This window comes from Zootermopsis nevadensis, unplaced genomic scaffold (assembly GCF_977971745.1).
Source record: "Zootermopsis nevadensis isolate Lab colony 2312 unplaced genomic scaffold, Znev_1.0 Znev_ptg000012l, whole genome shotgun sequence".
NCBI classification, from domain to species: Eukaryota; Metazoa; Arthropoda; class Insecta; order Blattodea; family Termopsidae; genus Zootermopsis; species Zootermopsis nevadensis.
The window spans coordinates 5,567,935-5,582,345 of record NW_028259144.1 but is presented as its reverse complement, the minus strand read 5'-3'; the positions used below and the strand labels follow the sequence as shown (position 1 = coordinate 5,582,345).

At 35.4% G+C, this 14,411-nt stretch overlaps 2 protein-coding genes and 1 long non-coding RNA gene across 15 annotated transcripts in view; 2 read left to right on the top strand and 1 right to left on the bottom strand.

Annotated features, from left to right (window-relative positions):
* Positions 1-1,517, top strand: part of Orct (Organic cation transporter) — an 18,080-nt gene extending 16,563 nt beyond the window's left edge. For all 5 annotated transcript variants that reach the window (XM_087347744.1, XM_087347742.1, XM_087347740.1 and 2 more), the window contains exon 11: positions 212-1,517. In XM_087347744.1, coding sequence (XP_087203870.1) covers positions 212-299 — 88 coding nt within the window. In that variant the 3' untranslated portion in view covers positions 300-1,517. The remainder of the gene's footprint in view (positions 1-211) is intronic.
* Positions 1-7,913, bottom strand: part of LOC110832678 (uncharacterized) — a 27,705-nt gene extending 19,792 nt beyond the window's left edge. For 2 of the 4 annotated variants that reach the window (XR_015534907.1, XR_015534905.1), the window contains exons 1-2: positions 7,595-7,886; positions 6,272-6,384 (exon numbers count right to left, since the gene is read on the bottom strand). This is a non-coding gene — a long non-coding RNA (uncharacterized LOC110832678). Of the gene's footprint in view, positions 1-6,271; positions 6,385-7,594 lie in introns of all 4 variants that reach the window. The other 2 variants (XR_015534906.1, XR_002544007.2) reach the window with 2 other exon arrangements.
* On the top strand, positions 7,803-14,411 carry LOC110832677 (pyruvate dehydrogenase E1 component subunit alpha, mitochondrial). Of its 6 annotated transcripts, none has more exons than XM_022069905.2 (9): positions 7,803-7,878; positions 8,131-8,230; positions 8,577-8,648; positions 8,765-8,833; positions 9,072-9,245; positions 10,539-10,757; positions 12,214-12,462; positions 13,073-13,321; positions 13,944-14,411. In XM_022069905.2, the coding sequence occupies exons 2-9, from the start codon at positions 8,180-8,182 to the stop codon at positions 14,127-14,129; spliced, it is 1,269 nt and encodes a 422-aa protein (XP_021925597.1). In that variant the 5' UTR covers positions 7,803-7,878; positions 8,131-8,179; the 3' UTR covers positions 14,130-14,411. The 6 variants fall into 6 exon arrangements, with proteins under 6 accessions (XP_021925597.1, XP_021925603.1, XP_021925600.1 ...); XM_022069908.2 differs by lacking the exon at positions 7,803-7,878 and adding an exon at positions 7,879-7,980; XM_022069911.2 differs by lacking the exon at positions 8,577-8,648.

Here is a 14,411-nt window from a genome sequence, read left to right as displayed (position 1 = left end):
ATAACCTAAAAACCAATCACTCAATCAATCCTGCTATCCTCATCCTGTCCCCTTCCTTGTACTTGAGATCTGTCTTAAGATTCCCAAGACTTTGGGAGAAATGTATTCATTCTTTTATTATGTCTCAGTCTGTTTTTATCAATTTTGTCTTTATTACATTACTACAAGAGTAAGTTTTATGTTCATATGTTATTATTTTATTTGTTTTCAGACACCAAAAAGATGTTGAAGATGTTGATGGAAACATGGCTGAAGTGATAAAAAATTCAGACTTGAATGTTAACCATGAACAGAAATGATGATCCATGAAGAACCTATAACACATCTTGTGTTTAGAATATGTACTTTTATTCCATCATGTCTCCAAATATTTTACAGTACTTGAATTTTCTTAATAACATTAAAAATAGCCAGGTCACTTTTTATGTGAGGTAATTTTTGATATTAATACACCCGTTATAAGGGTGTGTTTTGGAGAACATTTATTGTATTATTAAGGTTAATAATACACAAAGTTTTATATGTGGCAGTGTGTATAAACCTACTTTTACACAACTTATTTACTTTTAGTTTTCCTTATGAAATATGCAGTTGCTTTGTAATGTAAAAATAATATCAACATTTTATTAGATGATAAAGTACACACAAATGTCTGCTAATGTGACATAATTCAATGGGTGAGTTCTCAAAGAAATGCTACATAATTGTAGAGGTACTCTACTTAGACACTTGACTTGTTGCTGTTATTAACTGACTGATCAACCAACCCAAGTAATGCCACTGTCCAACCTTAAAGAAATTCCTAGTTTATCCCTAAATCTTGGCATTTTCACCACAAAAGCCTATCATTGGAGTCTACTCTGGGCCAGTTTAATCCATTCCATATCCTCATTATCCTTTGATCCATTTTCAAGAGAATTTCCAACCCATGTGTTACTTCCAAATACACACAACCTTCACAGACTTGTAAAAGTGTAGTAGAAATTTGAAAATTCTGTTAAATTAATCTAATTGATGTCTACCAACAATCATTCAGAATCAATAGAATTAAAAGTTAACAGAAATTACATTTCAAACTTGCTGAAGACCACCTTTGTTATATAACTTACTTTCTCAGTATTTAATAAGAAAGGGAATTAAAATATCCTGTTTTAAATGTTACTTAAAAACTATTATTCAAGACAAGACTTAAACCATTAAGAAGTATTAATTTTTTGTGCTATATAGAAGTTACAACATTTGGTAACATTTAATATTAAAGTGATGTTATCATCATATTTGAATCTGTTGTTCATAACATACTTCATTCCTTTCATTACTATTGATTGTGTATTCCAAGTACAAGTGTTTTGGACAGTATGGATTTTTCAGACATGTTTCAGAGTAACAAGTGATAAAAATTAACTTCTATTGGGTACACCACATATGTCTGCCTCATCTCTTGACTACTGAATCCTTTGTTGGATTTAATTACATTTTTATAAGAATAAAATATGAATTTGACCATTATCAGCTAATATCTGTATTTTATTCTAGCACCTAAACAGATTTTTACAGATATCTCATTAAATATAAACCCCATTTAAAAATATTTCAGATAAAGCTCATGCATACTGTTAAAATATTTTAATTCCATACATACATATGTGAGCCAGTTTTAAGAAATTGGCAAAATTCTGGTTGAAGTAACTTTATCTGAGCATCTCATTACATGTTCAAAGGCAAAAATATTTTAGTAAAAAATGTTAATACCAACCAGGCATATATAGGTTGAAATGCAATGATTGCCCATTAACCTATATAGGCCAAACCGGACGCACATTCAATCAAAGATACAAAGAACATATAACAGCCATTAAACACAATAAAGACTATTCAGCTTACGCAAAACATATATTAAATACTGGACATGCATATAACAAAATAGAACAAACAATGGATATTATAAAAATAGTACAAAACAAACGACACAGAGACACAATAGAAAAATACCATATACAACGAACGCATAAACAAAATATTGCATTAAATGACAGCAACATCTACGTCAGGGGTGGCCAACCCAAATGATCTTTCGGGCCACTTTGGAAATGCATCATAACTCCGCGGGCCACATATAAAATTATATATCCCCATATTAGATTTAGATACACTATAGATATTTTTTCCTTCTCGAAGGTATCACCACCTTGTCGAAGGCAATCTGCCGGGTGAGGAGGCTTGCGTGCTCAAATGACCCTTAGGGCTATGCCGGCCTGAGCTTCGGCTCATGGTAGGGTCACCCAAGCCGGACAGGTCTAAGGAGATGCGCTAGACTAAGAGTGATACCCTGGTCCTCCAGGTTGGGGGTTGGGTGTAGGGCTAACAACCTTTCACCTTTAAAAAAAAATATGTGTTACGAAAAAATCAACCAAGCCTCGGATCAGGACGGACTCTTTGGCACGACCACGGCAATTGAAAAAGGACATGAGATTTGGTACCTGGAACATTAGGAGCCTCTATAGGGCTGGGGCACTGAAATCAGTGTGTAGGGAATTAGGGAATTATAAGTTAGACTTAGTGGCAGTGCAGGAAGTGCGATGGGAGGGGGAGGGCACGATCCCAGTGGACAATTTTACATTTTTCTATGGAAAGGGGAATGACAATCATCAGCTAGGGACGGGTTTTTTTGTTCATAGCAGAATTAGGGCAGCAGTTAAGAGAGTAGAATTTGTTAGTGACAGGTTGTCTTACGTAATTTTGGAAGGACGTTGGTGCGACATCATTGTCCTTAATGTTCATGCCCCAACTGAAGACAAAAGCGATGATATCAAGGATAGCTTTTATGAAGAATTGGAATCAGTATTTGATACATTTGGCAAGTATCACATGAAAATTCTGCTAGGAGATTTCAATGCAAAAATTGGGAGGGAGGATGTCTTCAAACCCACAATAGGCAGCGAGAGTCTCCATGCACTTAGTAATGATAATGGCGTCAGAGCAGTGACCTTCGCTACGTCAAAAGATTTAATTGTAAAAAGTACAAAATTTCCACACCGTGATGTTCATAAATACACTTGGACTTCCCCAGAAGGCAGAACACACAATCAAATAGATCATGTTTTAGTAGATAAGAGAAGGCAGACAAATGTAATTGATGTGAGATCATTCAGAGGAGCAGATTGCGACACTGATCATTATCTGGTGGTAGCAAAAGTGAGGGAGCGGCTTTCAGTAAGTAGACGAACTAAACAAAATTTTGACACAGAAAGATTTGATTTGAAAAAATTAAGTGAGGGAGAGGCAAAGGAACAATATCAAGTTGAAATTTCGAATAGGTTTCAAATTTTAGAGACAAATGAGGATAATGAAAGTGTGGACATCAACAGGGAGTGGGAAAATGTCAGAAACTGCATCAAAATTTCAGCAAAAGAGAAACTAGGATACTACAGGAGAAAGCAAAATAAACCGTGGTTTGATGAAGAATGTTCAAAATTAATAGAACGAAGGAAGCAAACAAAATTTCAATGGTTGCAGAACCCAAACAAAACAAATGCGGATAATCTATGTAACGTGAGACGTGAGGCTAGTAGAACCTTTAGGACTAAGAAAAGGGAATACCTGAAGGGCAAAATTGCTGAACTTGAGACAAATAATAAGGAAAAAAACATCAGAGACCTGTACAGAGGCATTAATAACTTTAAGAAAGGATATCAACCCCAGACTAATTTGGTAAAGGATGATAGTGGCAATTTGCTTGCAGATCCAATAAAAATTGTGAATAGGTGGAAAAATTTCTTTAGCGAGCTCTTAAATGTTCATAATACTGGTGATATTAGACAGATTAAAATGCATACAGCTGAACTGTTGGTGCCAGAACCTAGCTTAGATGAAGTGGAACTAGCCATTGGGAAGTTGAAAAGTTATAAATCTCCAGGAATTGATCAGATTCCGGCCGAATTAATTAAAGCAGGTGGCAAAGGGTTGCATATGAGGATCCATAAGCTTATTCAGTTAATTTGGGATAAGGAAGAGATGCCACATCAATGGAAGGAATCCATAATTATTCCTATTTATAAGAAGGGGGACAAGACTGAGTGTGGTAATTACCGAGGAATATCGCTGCTATCAACCTCATACAAAATTCTATCCAACATTCTTTTGGCAAGATTAACCCCATATGCGAATGAAACTATTGGGGATCATCAGTGTGGGTTCAGACGAAACAGATCAACGATTGATCAGATCTTTTGCATTCGTCAGATACTAGAGAAAAAATGGGAGTTCGGTGGGACTGTACATCAGTTATTTATAGATTTCAAAAAAGCCTATGACTCTGTGAAGAGAGAAGTGCTATATAATATTCTTATTGAATTTGGTATACCAAAGAAGCTAGTGGGTCTAATAAAAATGTGCTTAAATGAAACCTGCAGCAAAATTCGAGTAGGTAAATATGTATCTGAGACATTCCTCATCAAGAACGGTCTAAAACAAGGAGATGCTTTGTCTCCCTTGCTCTTTAACTTTGCGCTAGAATACGCCATCAGGAAGGTCCAAGGTAGGCAGGAGGGTTTGCAATTGAACGGGACACATCAGCTATTGGCATATGCTGATGATGTTAATTTATTGGGGGACGATATAAATACAATAAAGAGGAACGCAGAAGTTTTACTAGAGGCTGGTAGACAAGTGGGGCTGGAAGTAAATTCAGAAAAAACTAAGTACATGTTAGTATCTCGTCATCAGAAGACAGGCGGGCAAAATTATCTTAGGGTAGCTAATAAATCCTTTGAAAGGGTTACAAAGTTCAAATATTTGGGAACAACAATAACAAATCAAAATGATACTTGTGAGGAAGTTAGGAGGAGACTAAATTCCGGAAATGCTTGCTACTTCTCAGTCCAAAATATTTTGTCTTCCCGTCTGATTTCTAAGAACCTGAAAATTAAAGTATACAAAACAATAATCTTGCCTGTTGTTTTGTATGGGTGCGAAACATGGTCTCTCACTCAGAGGGAGGAACACAGATTGCAGGTGTTTGAGAATCGGGTGTTGAGGAGGATATTTGGGCCTAAGAGGGAAGACGATGGGGCGTGGAGAAAACTGCACAATGACGAGCTTAAAAATCTGTACTGCTCCCCCAGTATTGTGAGGGTGATTAAGTCGAGAAGAGTGAGATGGGCGGGACATGTAGCGCGCATGGATGGGACAAGAGGTGTGCACCGGGTACTGGTTGGGAAACCTGAAGGGAAGAGACCGCTGGGGAGACCTAGACGTAGATGGGAGGATAATCTCAGGCGGGATCTATCCGAGATAGGAGTTGAAGGAAACTGGATTTTGTTGGCCCAGGACAGGGTCCGGTGGAGGGCTTTGGTTAATTCGGTGATGAACCTTCGGGTTCGGTAAGCCATCTAGTTAGTTAGTTATAGATATTTTTTTGGAGTGAAAAATTGAAACATAATGAGTTATTATTATTGTGTTTACTATTATTCTTACATGTAAACATAGATAATATAATAATAATGATACTAAGCATACATTTTGTAAAAGTGTGATGAATCTCGCGGGCCGGAAAAATGTTCAAGGCGGGCCACATGCGGCCCGCGGGTTGGCCACCCCTGATCTACGTAAACAACCCAATATTCAATGTTTTACAGTTCATCGACCCAACCCCCTAAACAACTTTCACTCAATATATATAGCCACACGCGACACACACATCTCAGTTGCAGTTTACCGTCTCTTAATATCGGACACACAACACATCAATTACAACCCGGTATGTTTTACTACCTTTTACTACATTTTATTATGATTCATTTACATTTTATTACGTTGTATTACGTATTAACTCTTTAAATTATTATATTTCCTATGTCAATATCCAAAATCACGACTTGAAAATTAATTTTACAGATATAAAACATCCAAGTACAACCTCCAAATCAAAAGGAAGAGACAAAAAACTTAAAATTAAAATTAAACAAATTAAAATAATCAATAAACGCAACGCAAAATGTACAACAGTTTTTAAAAAATATATTAAAATTGATAGACCTGATGATGATGTGATACACATTGAATCATGTCGTCGATACAAAAAATGTAACAAGATGCAGTGTCTACTGAGAATGTTATAATTTTAAATAATTTTAAACAACATTATTTTAAGTTTGTGTATAGACGGAAAATAAAAATATTGTATCAATAAAACACAAACATGACGCAATTAAGATATAAACCTTCCACCTAAGTTGTTTCTTTTAAGAAAATCAAGTGTGGACCTACATACCTTTTCTACTGTTGTTCATAAATGAGCAGTACTTGGTACTGCCAGATCTTGCAGCCATGCCTACCAGTTGCATCACATCCGAACAGGAGAGGATTTGTGACTTTCTGGTTTGCCTGCAAATTTTTTTACACTAATTTTTGGTGTTTCCACAAACTCAAATAGCACAGTGAATGTAATATAAACTAATAAAATGGCATTTTTCAAACAAAAGTCTTTATTTACCCATATGTGGCATTTGAAGTGCTACATGCTCATCAGTTGAGAGCAAAAACAAATGACAAATTTATATTAACATGTTTGCATGGAATCATGCACATCCATGCAAACTTCTTTTAATGAGAAGTTGCCTAAGCACCTTTGGTGAAAGTGAGAAACCTAACCATGGGGCAAATAGAAATGCCTCTAACAAGATATGACCTTTGTAAACAGGTTTTTGTATTTCATCAACAGCTAATGTTCCTCTACTCTACTCTACTCCTACCATCATTATTTTCTCATCACTATGACTATAGTCAGCTTATTGTAAACATTCATCACAAGCAAGTACACAAAGAATATTGCTGCTAAGTATTTAACAATCCTACTTTATATTTGGATGATCTTAGACTCTAATCTTGGCCTAATGACCAACTATCTTAAGGTTTATCATGGGTTTCCTCATCCCTTCCAGGCCAGTGTCAGGTTAGTAACTTAAATGAGGCCACAATCACTTCCCTTCAATCCACTGTTAATCTTCATGTAATCTTTCAATTTGAGGCTGCTGGAGGAATAGATCATTTCCACATAAACACATACGTGACCTAACAGACATTTAAAGAATTTACAAATGTAAGGACACTAATTATGTCTAGAAGGAAACTATTTAGTCAGACAAAATTTTGATGTACTACAGGCTTAAAAAATGCTGCTACTGAGAAAGTTTTATGAAATTAAATATGCCTATCCTGTACTATTGATATGTTGAGGAAATAATTTTATATGAAACAGAATGGTACACATATAACAAATGATTAGATTTAAAATTTTGATACAATAACTAGCTCCGAGTCCAACCAACACAAATACTAGCCTGAAATTTCTATTCTATTCAATGAGCCAAGTACTGCAGACTGCAGCTTTTGTAACAAACTCCTTACTTCTTTAAAGCAAATTAGAAAACAAAATTCTTGAAAGGGAAAGGGTGCTGAGTGCATGAATGTTTACAAAATACTGATTTCTGATGCATGTAATGTAATTACAAATTTATTACATAGGAATTACACTTCGCGGTTACAGTATTTTTGACAACAGTTAAATATTTTGTTTGTTCATGTGCTACTCTACCTGATACAGACAATGTTGTGCTGTTATATTATTATTTTTTGTGGCAATTATACGTTGATCTACAGAATGAATAATAATACATGTTCCAACAGCCTGCATTCAGAAGAAATCATTTAAATTTTGCAAATCCTTCGCATCACGGAAAACCACTTTACGATCATCGTGGCGACATAGGTATATTTCTGTCAGACTAAGTTTATTTCCCTAAGTTACTTAAAATATTTTCTCATCTGTGCTAATAACAGAAGACACCACCTGTTACAGTATTCAATTGAATATTTTATGTAATTTTTATTTTGCTTAAATGTTTAATTCTTACTTAAATTTTCATTGTCCACGTTGCTTTTAATAACCTCATCTTTAGTTTCCTTCTGTATTAAGCTCTGGTAAATAAGCATAGACCGTATTGGTAACACGTGTTAGAGCAGACAGTATTTGGAGCTCGCATTGAGGACGTTGCCTTTTGGGGCTATGTTCTTGATCTCTTTAAAGTTCACTTTCACTTTCTAAACACGTTTAATTTCTGGGGCGGATAGGTACTGCAGATAAAGCTGAAGAAGTAACAACATTCGGGAAATAGGCAAGATGATTCAATGTTGTGTATGGAATTTGGGAAAGAAAGCGGCCCAACGTCAGGTTAGTATAACATTTAATTAACTATTTTTATGGCAGGATTTAATCAGTGAGTTAGTATGGTGTATGGTTTAAAAAAAGGGGACAGTTTGTTATCATAAGTTACTTTGAGAAAATTTAGGTTAACTATTTCAGACATTGTTCTACATACAAAGTAGGCACTTGGTGGCCCCTTTATGGGTTGTAGCGCCATGTAGTCGTAGTAATGTAACAACGTTTCAGAGGTCCCGACTGCCGTCCTGATGATGGAGGCAGTAAAGACCTCCAAGTAAGAAAATTCTTATCAGTGTTATGTTAACTTCTACTTTGTTCTTACTGATTTTCTCCTAATTTGTTTTACTGCTGCCAGTTTGGAACATGGTATCAGATGAGCAAAGATGTAGTAACAAGAATGGCTCCAGACTTTATGGAAATGTCAATGGTAAATGAAGTTAATTACATTCTTTGGGCTCAAGTATACCAGTATTTTTAAATTCCTAATAGTTTTGCTATAGCAATACTTAAACCTGTCTCATTCAGAAAACTTTTTCTTTTCAGAAAGCTATATCTTCATTTTTTACATCATCCAAGAATAACTATGCAACAGAAGCCACATTTGAAACAAAGGTAAAATCAAAGCAATAAAAGTATCAATACACCTGCATTAAATCCTTGTACATTTCGTAGACAATAGAATAATCCTTTACAAATTAAAAATATTTGTGATTTTCCTTGCCATGTAGTTGTTAACCTCTATATCCATAAATCTGAAGAAAAGACAGAGATTTATAGACTTAATACTAACACCACTTAAAGCACAACTGAATATGAATTACACAGGAAAATCCCAATAATTTTATTTCAGCCTTTTCGCCTGCATCGGCTGGAGACAGGGCCTTCAAACACAGTTACGTTGACTCGTGATGATGCTGTGACACTATATGAAAAGATGCACACTATTAGAAGGATGGAAACTGCAGCTGGCAATATGTATAAGGAAAAAATTATCCGTGGTTTCTGTCACTTGTACTCCGGACAGGTATGTGCATGTTTACTTGATATAGAGGCCCACAACTGGCAACCATTTGCTTAGCTTGTCCAAAAAGAAAGCATTAGTGTAATTCTGTGGCACGTGTAGTTCCCTTCTCCTATCAGTGGCAAAATTTTGGAATAAATTTTGTAAGAGTGACTAGAAATCAAATTATGAAGAACACATATCCGTTCTTATCAGTTAGTAATTGACTAGATGGTAACTTACTTTTAACAGGATTATTTTTTGCAATTAGAATGGCAAAGTTAAAAACATTTGAACTTTTATCTGATATTGTATGAAACTTTGGCATAAAACATATTTCTTTCATTGCATGAATATACACCTATTCTTGCTTTAGTTCTAATGGATATTATAAATTGTAAATTCATGACATCAGCCTCAGCTTGCCACTTTCACACTATTTTTCGTTCCATAGCAGGTACCTTCCTCATTGCTTATTTTAGTGTCGCAGTATGACTCAGTTCTTTTCTTTGGGCAGTAGTGGAACATCAGGAAGGTTTCCTCATTGCTTGGGAGTCACAGCATGAAGAATCCCATCAGAATGATGGGAATTGTTATACACCAGTCATTTTTACAGCTTTAAAAACTATTTCCTGAAGGTAACGTTGATGGCACCTGCATGTCATCTGCCCTCTGCATTTCCAAACGAAATCTTATATACATACATTTTCAGATTTTTAATGTTGTGTTTGTGTTTGCTGAAGGAAGCAAAAACAAATCAATTACCTTGATTTTTGTGTGGTCAGTTATACTGAGGGACCTGTGTATTTGATAATAAATGGAGTCTGAATAATAGAGCAAGCATGAAAAATAATATTCTCATCCCTTCTGGCATGCTCTGTAAAAGTAGATAAATATGACTATAAGTGAATCTTGTGGTCATATGCATTTATATGATGTCCCTAAGAACCAGTATGGAATGGTACATATCCTTGTTTAAACTGTACACTGCATCTCCTGGCAACCATTCTGTGCTACTTATGTTTGCATCCAATTTATCTGAGTGTTAAATTAATATAACCTGTCCCAGTTGAGAGTTTTGATGATTTTTCCCGAGTCCTTTCAGGTAAAAGCCCAGTCAGTGTTTTGAAACAAACCATGTTTACTTCCATATCATTCACAATTTAATATTCATAATTGTCCGTATTTCTCATCTGTGCACTTGATAACATTTTGAACAGCCTACAAATCAGTTGTTCATTGGTTCATATACATGGTACCACATCAGTTTATCACTTCAGTTGCAGCATCCTATCTTATATTTTATTTTTATTACAGGAAGCTTGTGCTGTTGGAATAAAGGCCGCCCTTCGACCTCAAGACTCTGTAATCACTGCCTATCGAGCACATGGTTGGACCTACATGATGGGTGTTTCAAAGTTGGGAGTGCTAGGTGAACTGACAGGGCATCAGTCTGGTTGTGCTCGTGGTAAAGGTGGTTCCATGCACATGTATGCAAAGAATTTCTATGGAGGGAATGGTATTGTAGGTGCTCAAGTAAGTGTATACTTATATTTGGCTAATAACATAACTGTGTAGTCTGAAGACCTATGTAGCACCTATTACTTTCTTTGTTTAAAAGGTGTAGTGCAATTAAATGTTATTGTAACTGAGTGGATATTGAAGAAATTGTGGTAGTGTGGACTGAACTGATGTGGCTCAAAGTATAGGGCATATAGATAGATAGTTTCTTTAACTCCTAAGTGGAGCATAGGGCCTCCTTTCAGAGGTTTCATAGTCTTTAAAGCATGCATTTAAGAGTAGTGAGTGACTAGCCCACTGACTCTGCACAAATTCTACTCACTCCTGATTTGACTGCCATCTAGCAGTGAAGCAGTGAATCAGGAGAGACTTTGGTGAGAAATGGCCACTGAATTTTGCTTACGAAACATCTCGTATCATGCTCGCAAGGTTCTTTTACATGCTGTAAATCTACGACATGCGACCGCCGGCTTTACTTCCCCTCCAAAAGTAGTTGTGCTACAGATTTTTAAGGCAGGATAGTGAACCTTTGGCATTAGAACCCAAAGGTTCACCATTTAAGATAGATAAAGTGTTTAGATAGTTTATTGTAATTGGTGATATGAAATGGAAAGGAATATGAGCAACATGACTGGTATGATCGAGGGCTGACCTGGCATTTCAGTATGACAAAATTCTTAAACGAAGTCTGTAAAGCTGCTTTGTAATAAGTAGTGCAACTGAACTTATATGAAATGATCTTTGTAAAACCCACTCATGCCTGGTTACAAGATGAGAGTGCATTACCACATGTAGCTCAGAATTGAGACTGAATGGGTTTCATGGATCAAAGATCTTGAGAAACTGATAGTTGCTCAGTTAAGGAAATTACCCTTTTTTAATTTGAAGGTTCATTACTGTGTTCACAAGAGCTATTATCCTCCTGTTTAGGTTTTCATAGTGGTCTGTTGTATACATAGTTGATATGACTTGAATTCAATAGCCACCTGATTTGAACCCAACTAGGGTTAACTGTGTTCTGATTGATTTTTCCTGCTGATAGGCTAATTCCAGGGTAATGCCAGAAAGTAGTTCATGACAGCTTTGCCTACTGTACCTCCCAATTTGTCATTCATGATTTGAGAATGATGTTACAAAATGATCTCTACATTTGATAATTGCATTAGTAAATCTACAACTCACTCATTGCAGAAGTGCTCCTCCGAGTTCCAAGTCTGATCTAATTTGAGAGGATCTGGCAGAGGGAATGTAGGACAGAATTTAGTGGCCACTGAAAAATTTGTGTGCAAAAACCTGAAAATAAGAAAGATCTGTTAAATGCTAAAAACACAACAATGCAGACTGAAATCCATGGGTTTCCATTTTGCATTTTCTTTCCTCAGATTCAGCTTGCAAATCATCTCAGCTTTAATATGGTGTGCTTATTAATGCTGAAATTGGAGAATTGAACTCTGTTTTGTGACTATTTCAGGTTCCTTTAGGTGTAGGAATTGCATTTGCTTCAAAATACAGTGGCACAGATGGAGTTTGTGTAGCTCTGTATGGTGATGGGGCTGCAAACCAAGGTCAAGTGTACGAAGTATACAACATGGCAAAATTATGGGATGTTCCTTGCATATTTGTATGTGAGAACAATGGTTATGGTATGGGAACCAGTGTCGAGAGGGCTTCTGCAAGTACAGCCTATTACACCCGAGGCGATTATGTACCAGGAATATGGGTAATGTTTTTATTTTAAATATCACATATATATTGGCATTATTATTGTTTTTTTTTCTTAAAATGTCAGTGAAGAACTATGTAAGGTGTTGCATATACTAACTCTGGGAAATGTTCACAATTTCTGTCTATAGTTACACATTTCTAACTCTCTGAAAAATACTAGGTCTTTCATGCTTTCTGCTATTAAAATCAGCAGAAATTTTGTTTGTGGAATGTAGTATTTAATGTTACTGGATTTTTGGCAGCAAAAGCAGTAGTCCTATCTTCTGCTGTTGACTTTGTAACATTGCAAAGGAATTTACATTTAATTTCATGAGTTTTGTGTCATCCTAAAATTGGATTTGAATGCAAGATTTCTCAAAACAATAACTTTTCCTTGCCTAGATTTTATATTTTATATACATTGCTTTGATGAAGTTTGTACTTGTAATACTTTCTTATTCCTTTCACTCCCCCCCCAAATCTGCCTTTAAAATGTTCTGTATTGTTACTCATTATAAATTATTTGCTACAAAAAGTAAGTATTAGAAAGATTACAACTGTGATGCCTTTTGTACGTCATGTCATATTGGGTCATACATAACTGCTTGACTGTTTCTTAATTTTAGGTTGATGGTATGGATGTACTGGCTGTAAGAGAAGCAACTAAGTACTCCATTGATTATTGTACAAGTGGTAAAGGCCCCATTCTCCTGGAAATGGCCACTTACCGTTATAGTGGACATTCTATGTCAGATCCTGGAACAAGTTACAGGACAAGAGAAGAGATTCAGGAAGTTCGACAGACAAGAGATCCTGTTACATCTTTTAAAGAGAAGATCATAGCAGCAGAATTAGCTACTGCTGAAGAAATTAAGGTATGCATCAATAGGTTTGCTCCAGAATTTGCCATAAGGGAGATCCAAGAAAATGAGCCGGGTCTGAAACTGAAGATGCTGCTGAATGAGTTACTTGTATTTTCTAATGTTCATTTTTTAGACAGAAATATAAGTACCTCAAAAACTGTTCTTGACAGTCTTCTGTCATTGTGAAAATCCTTAATTTTATGTTTGTTTAATATAATTTTAAAAATTACGCTTTTGCTTGTTGCTGACACTTTTGTTTGAAATATATTTTTCATTTAGTAAATATATAATGAGACAAACAAACATTTGTTTAATTTTTCAAGTACATTGTCAGCTCTGATTAGCAAAAGTGGTCCAAAACTATAATTTCATATGTGATGTTCTCAGTATAACTTTAATAAAAATGTTTCATCTATAGTATTGCTGTCTACTGCAGATTGTGGAGTAACAGTATTTCCATATAATAAAATGCTGTATGCAAATAATTCATGTAAACATGCAAATAACATACTTTTCTATGAAATAATGCAATATTCCTCTTCACTAGTGTAAGAATAATGTGCATATTTTATCCAGAGTTTTAAAGCATTTATACAGCTAAGTTCTGGTTTATATTTTCTATTCTTGCCTTCAGATATTGGAGAATAAAATCCGCGCTGCAGTGGATGAGGATGTGAAGAAGGCAAAGGCTGACAAGGAGATTGGACTGGAAGAATTGACAACTGACATCTATGCTGATAACAAGGAAGGAGCCATCCGAGGAGTGACAGCATGGGATAAGTTTGAACACAAGACTCTTGGAATGGCTGTGAATGTGTAAAGGGAAACAAATTATTATATGAAGTAAAATTAGATGCTGATTTATGTACTGCACTTTTGAAGGTAATTCAATGTAAATAAAATATGTACTTGACTGTATGGTAGTTATTTCAAGGTATGGCAGTGTCTTTGTAACATGCCTTTCTGTCATATTTATTAATTTCTAAATATTGTACAATATGTTTTTCCATAAGTGTGTGTTAATTATTATATTACTGTATTATAAAAGATGTTTTAATTCAATGCAATTTACTAATAAAGGAGCTTTTATGTGCTGATGAAA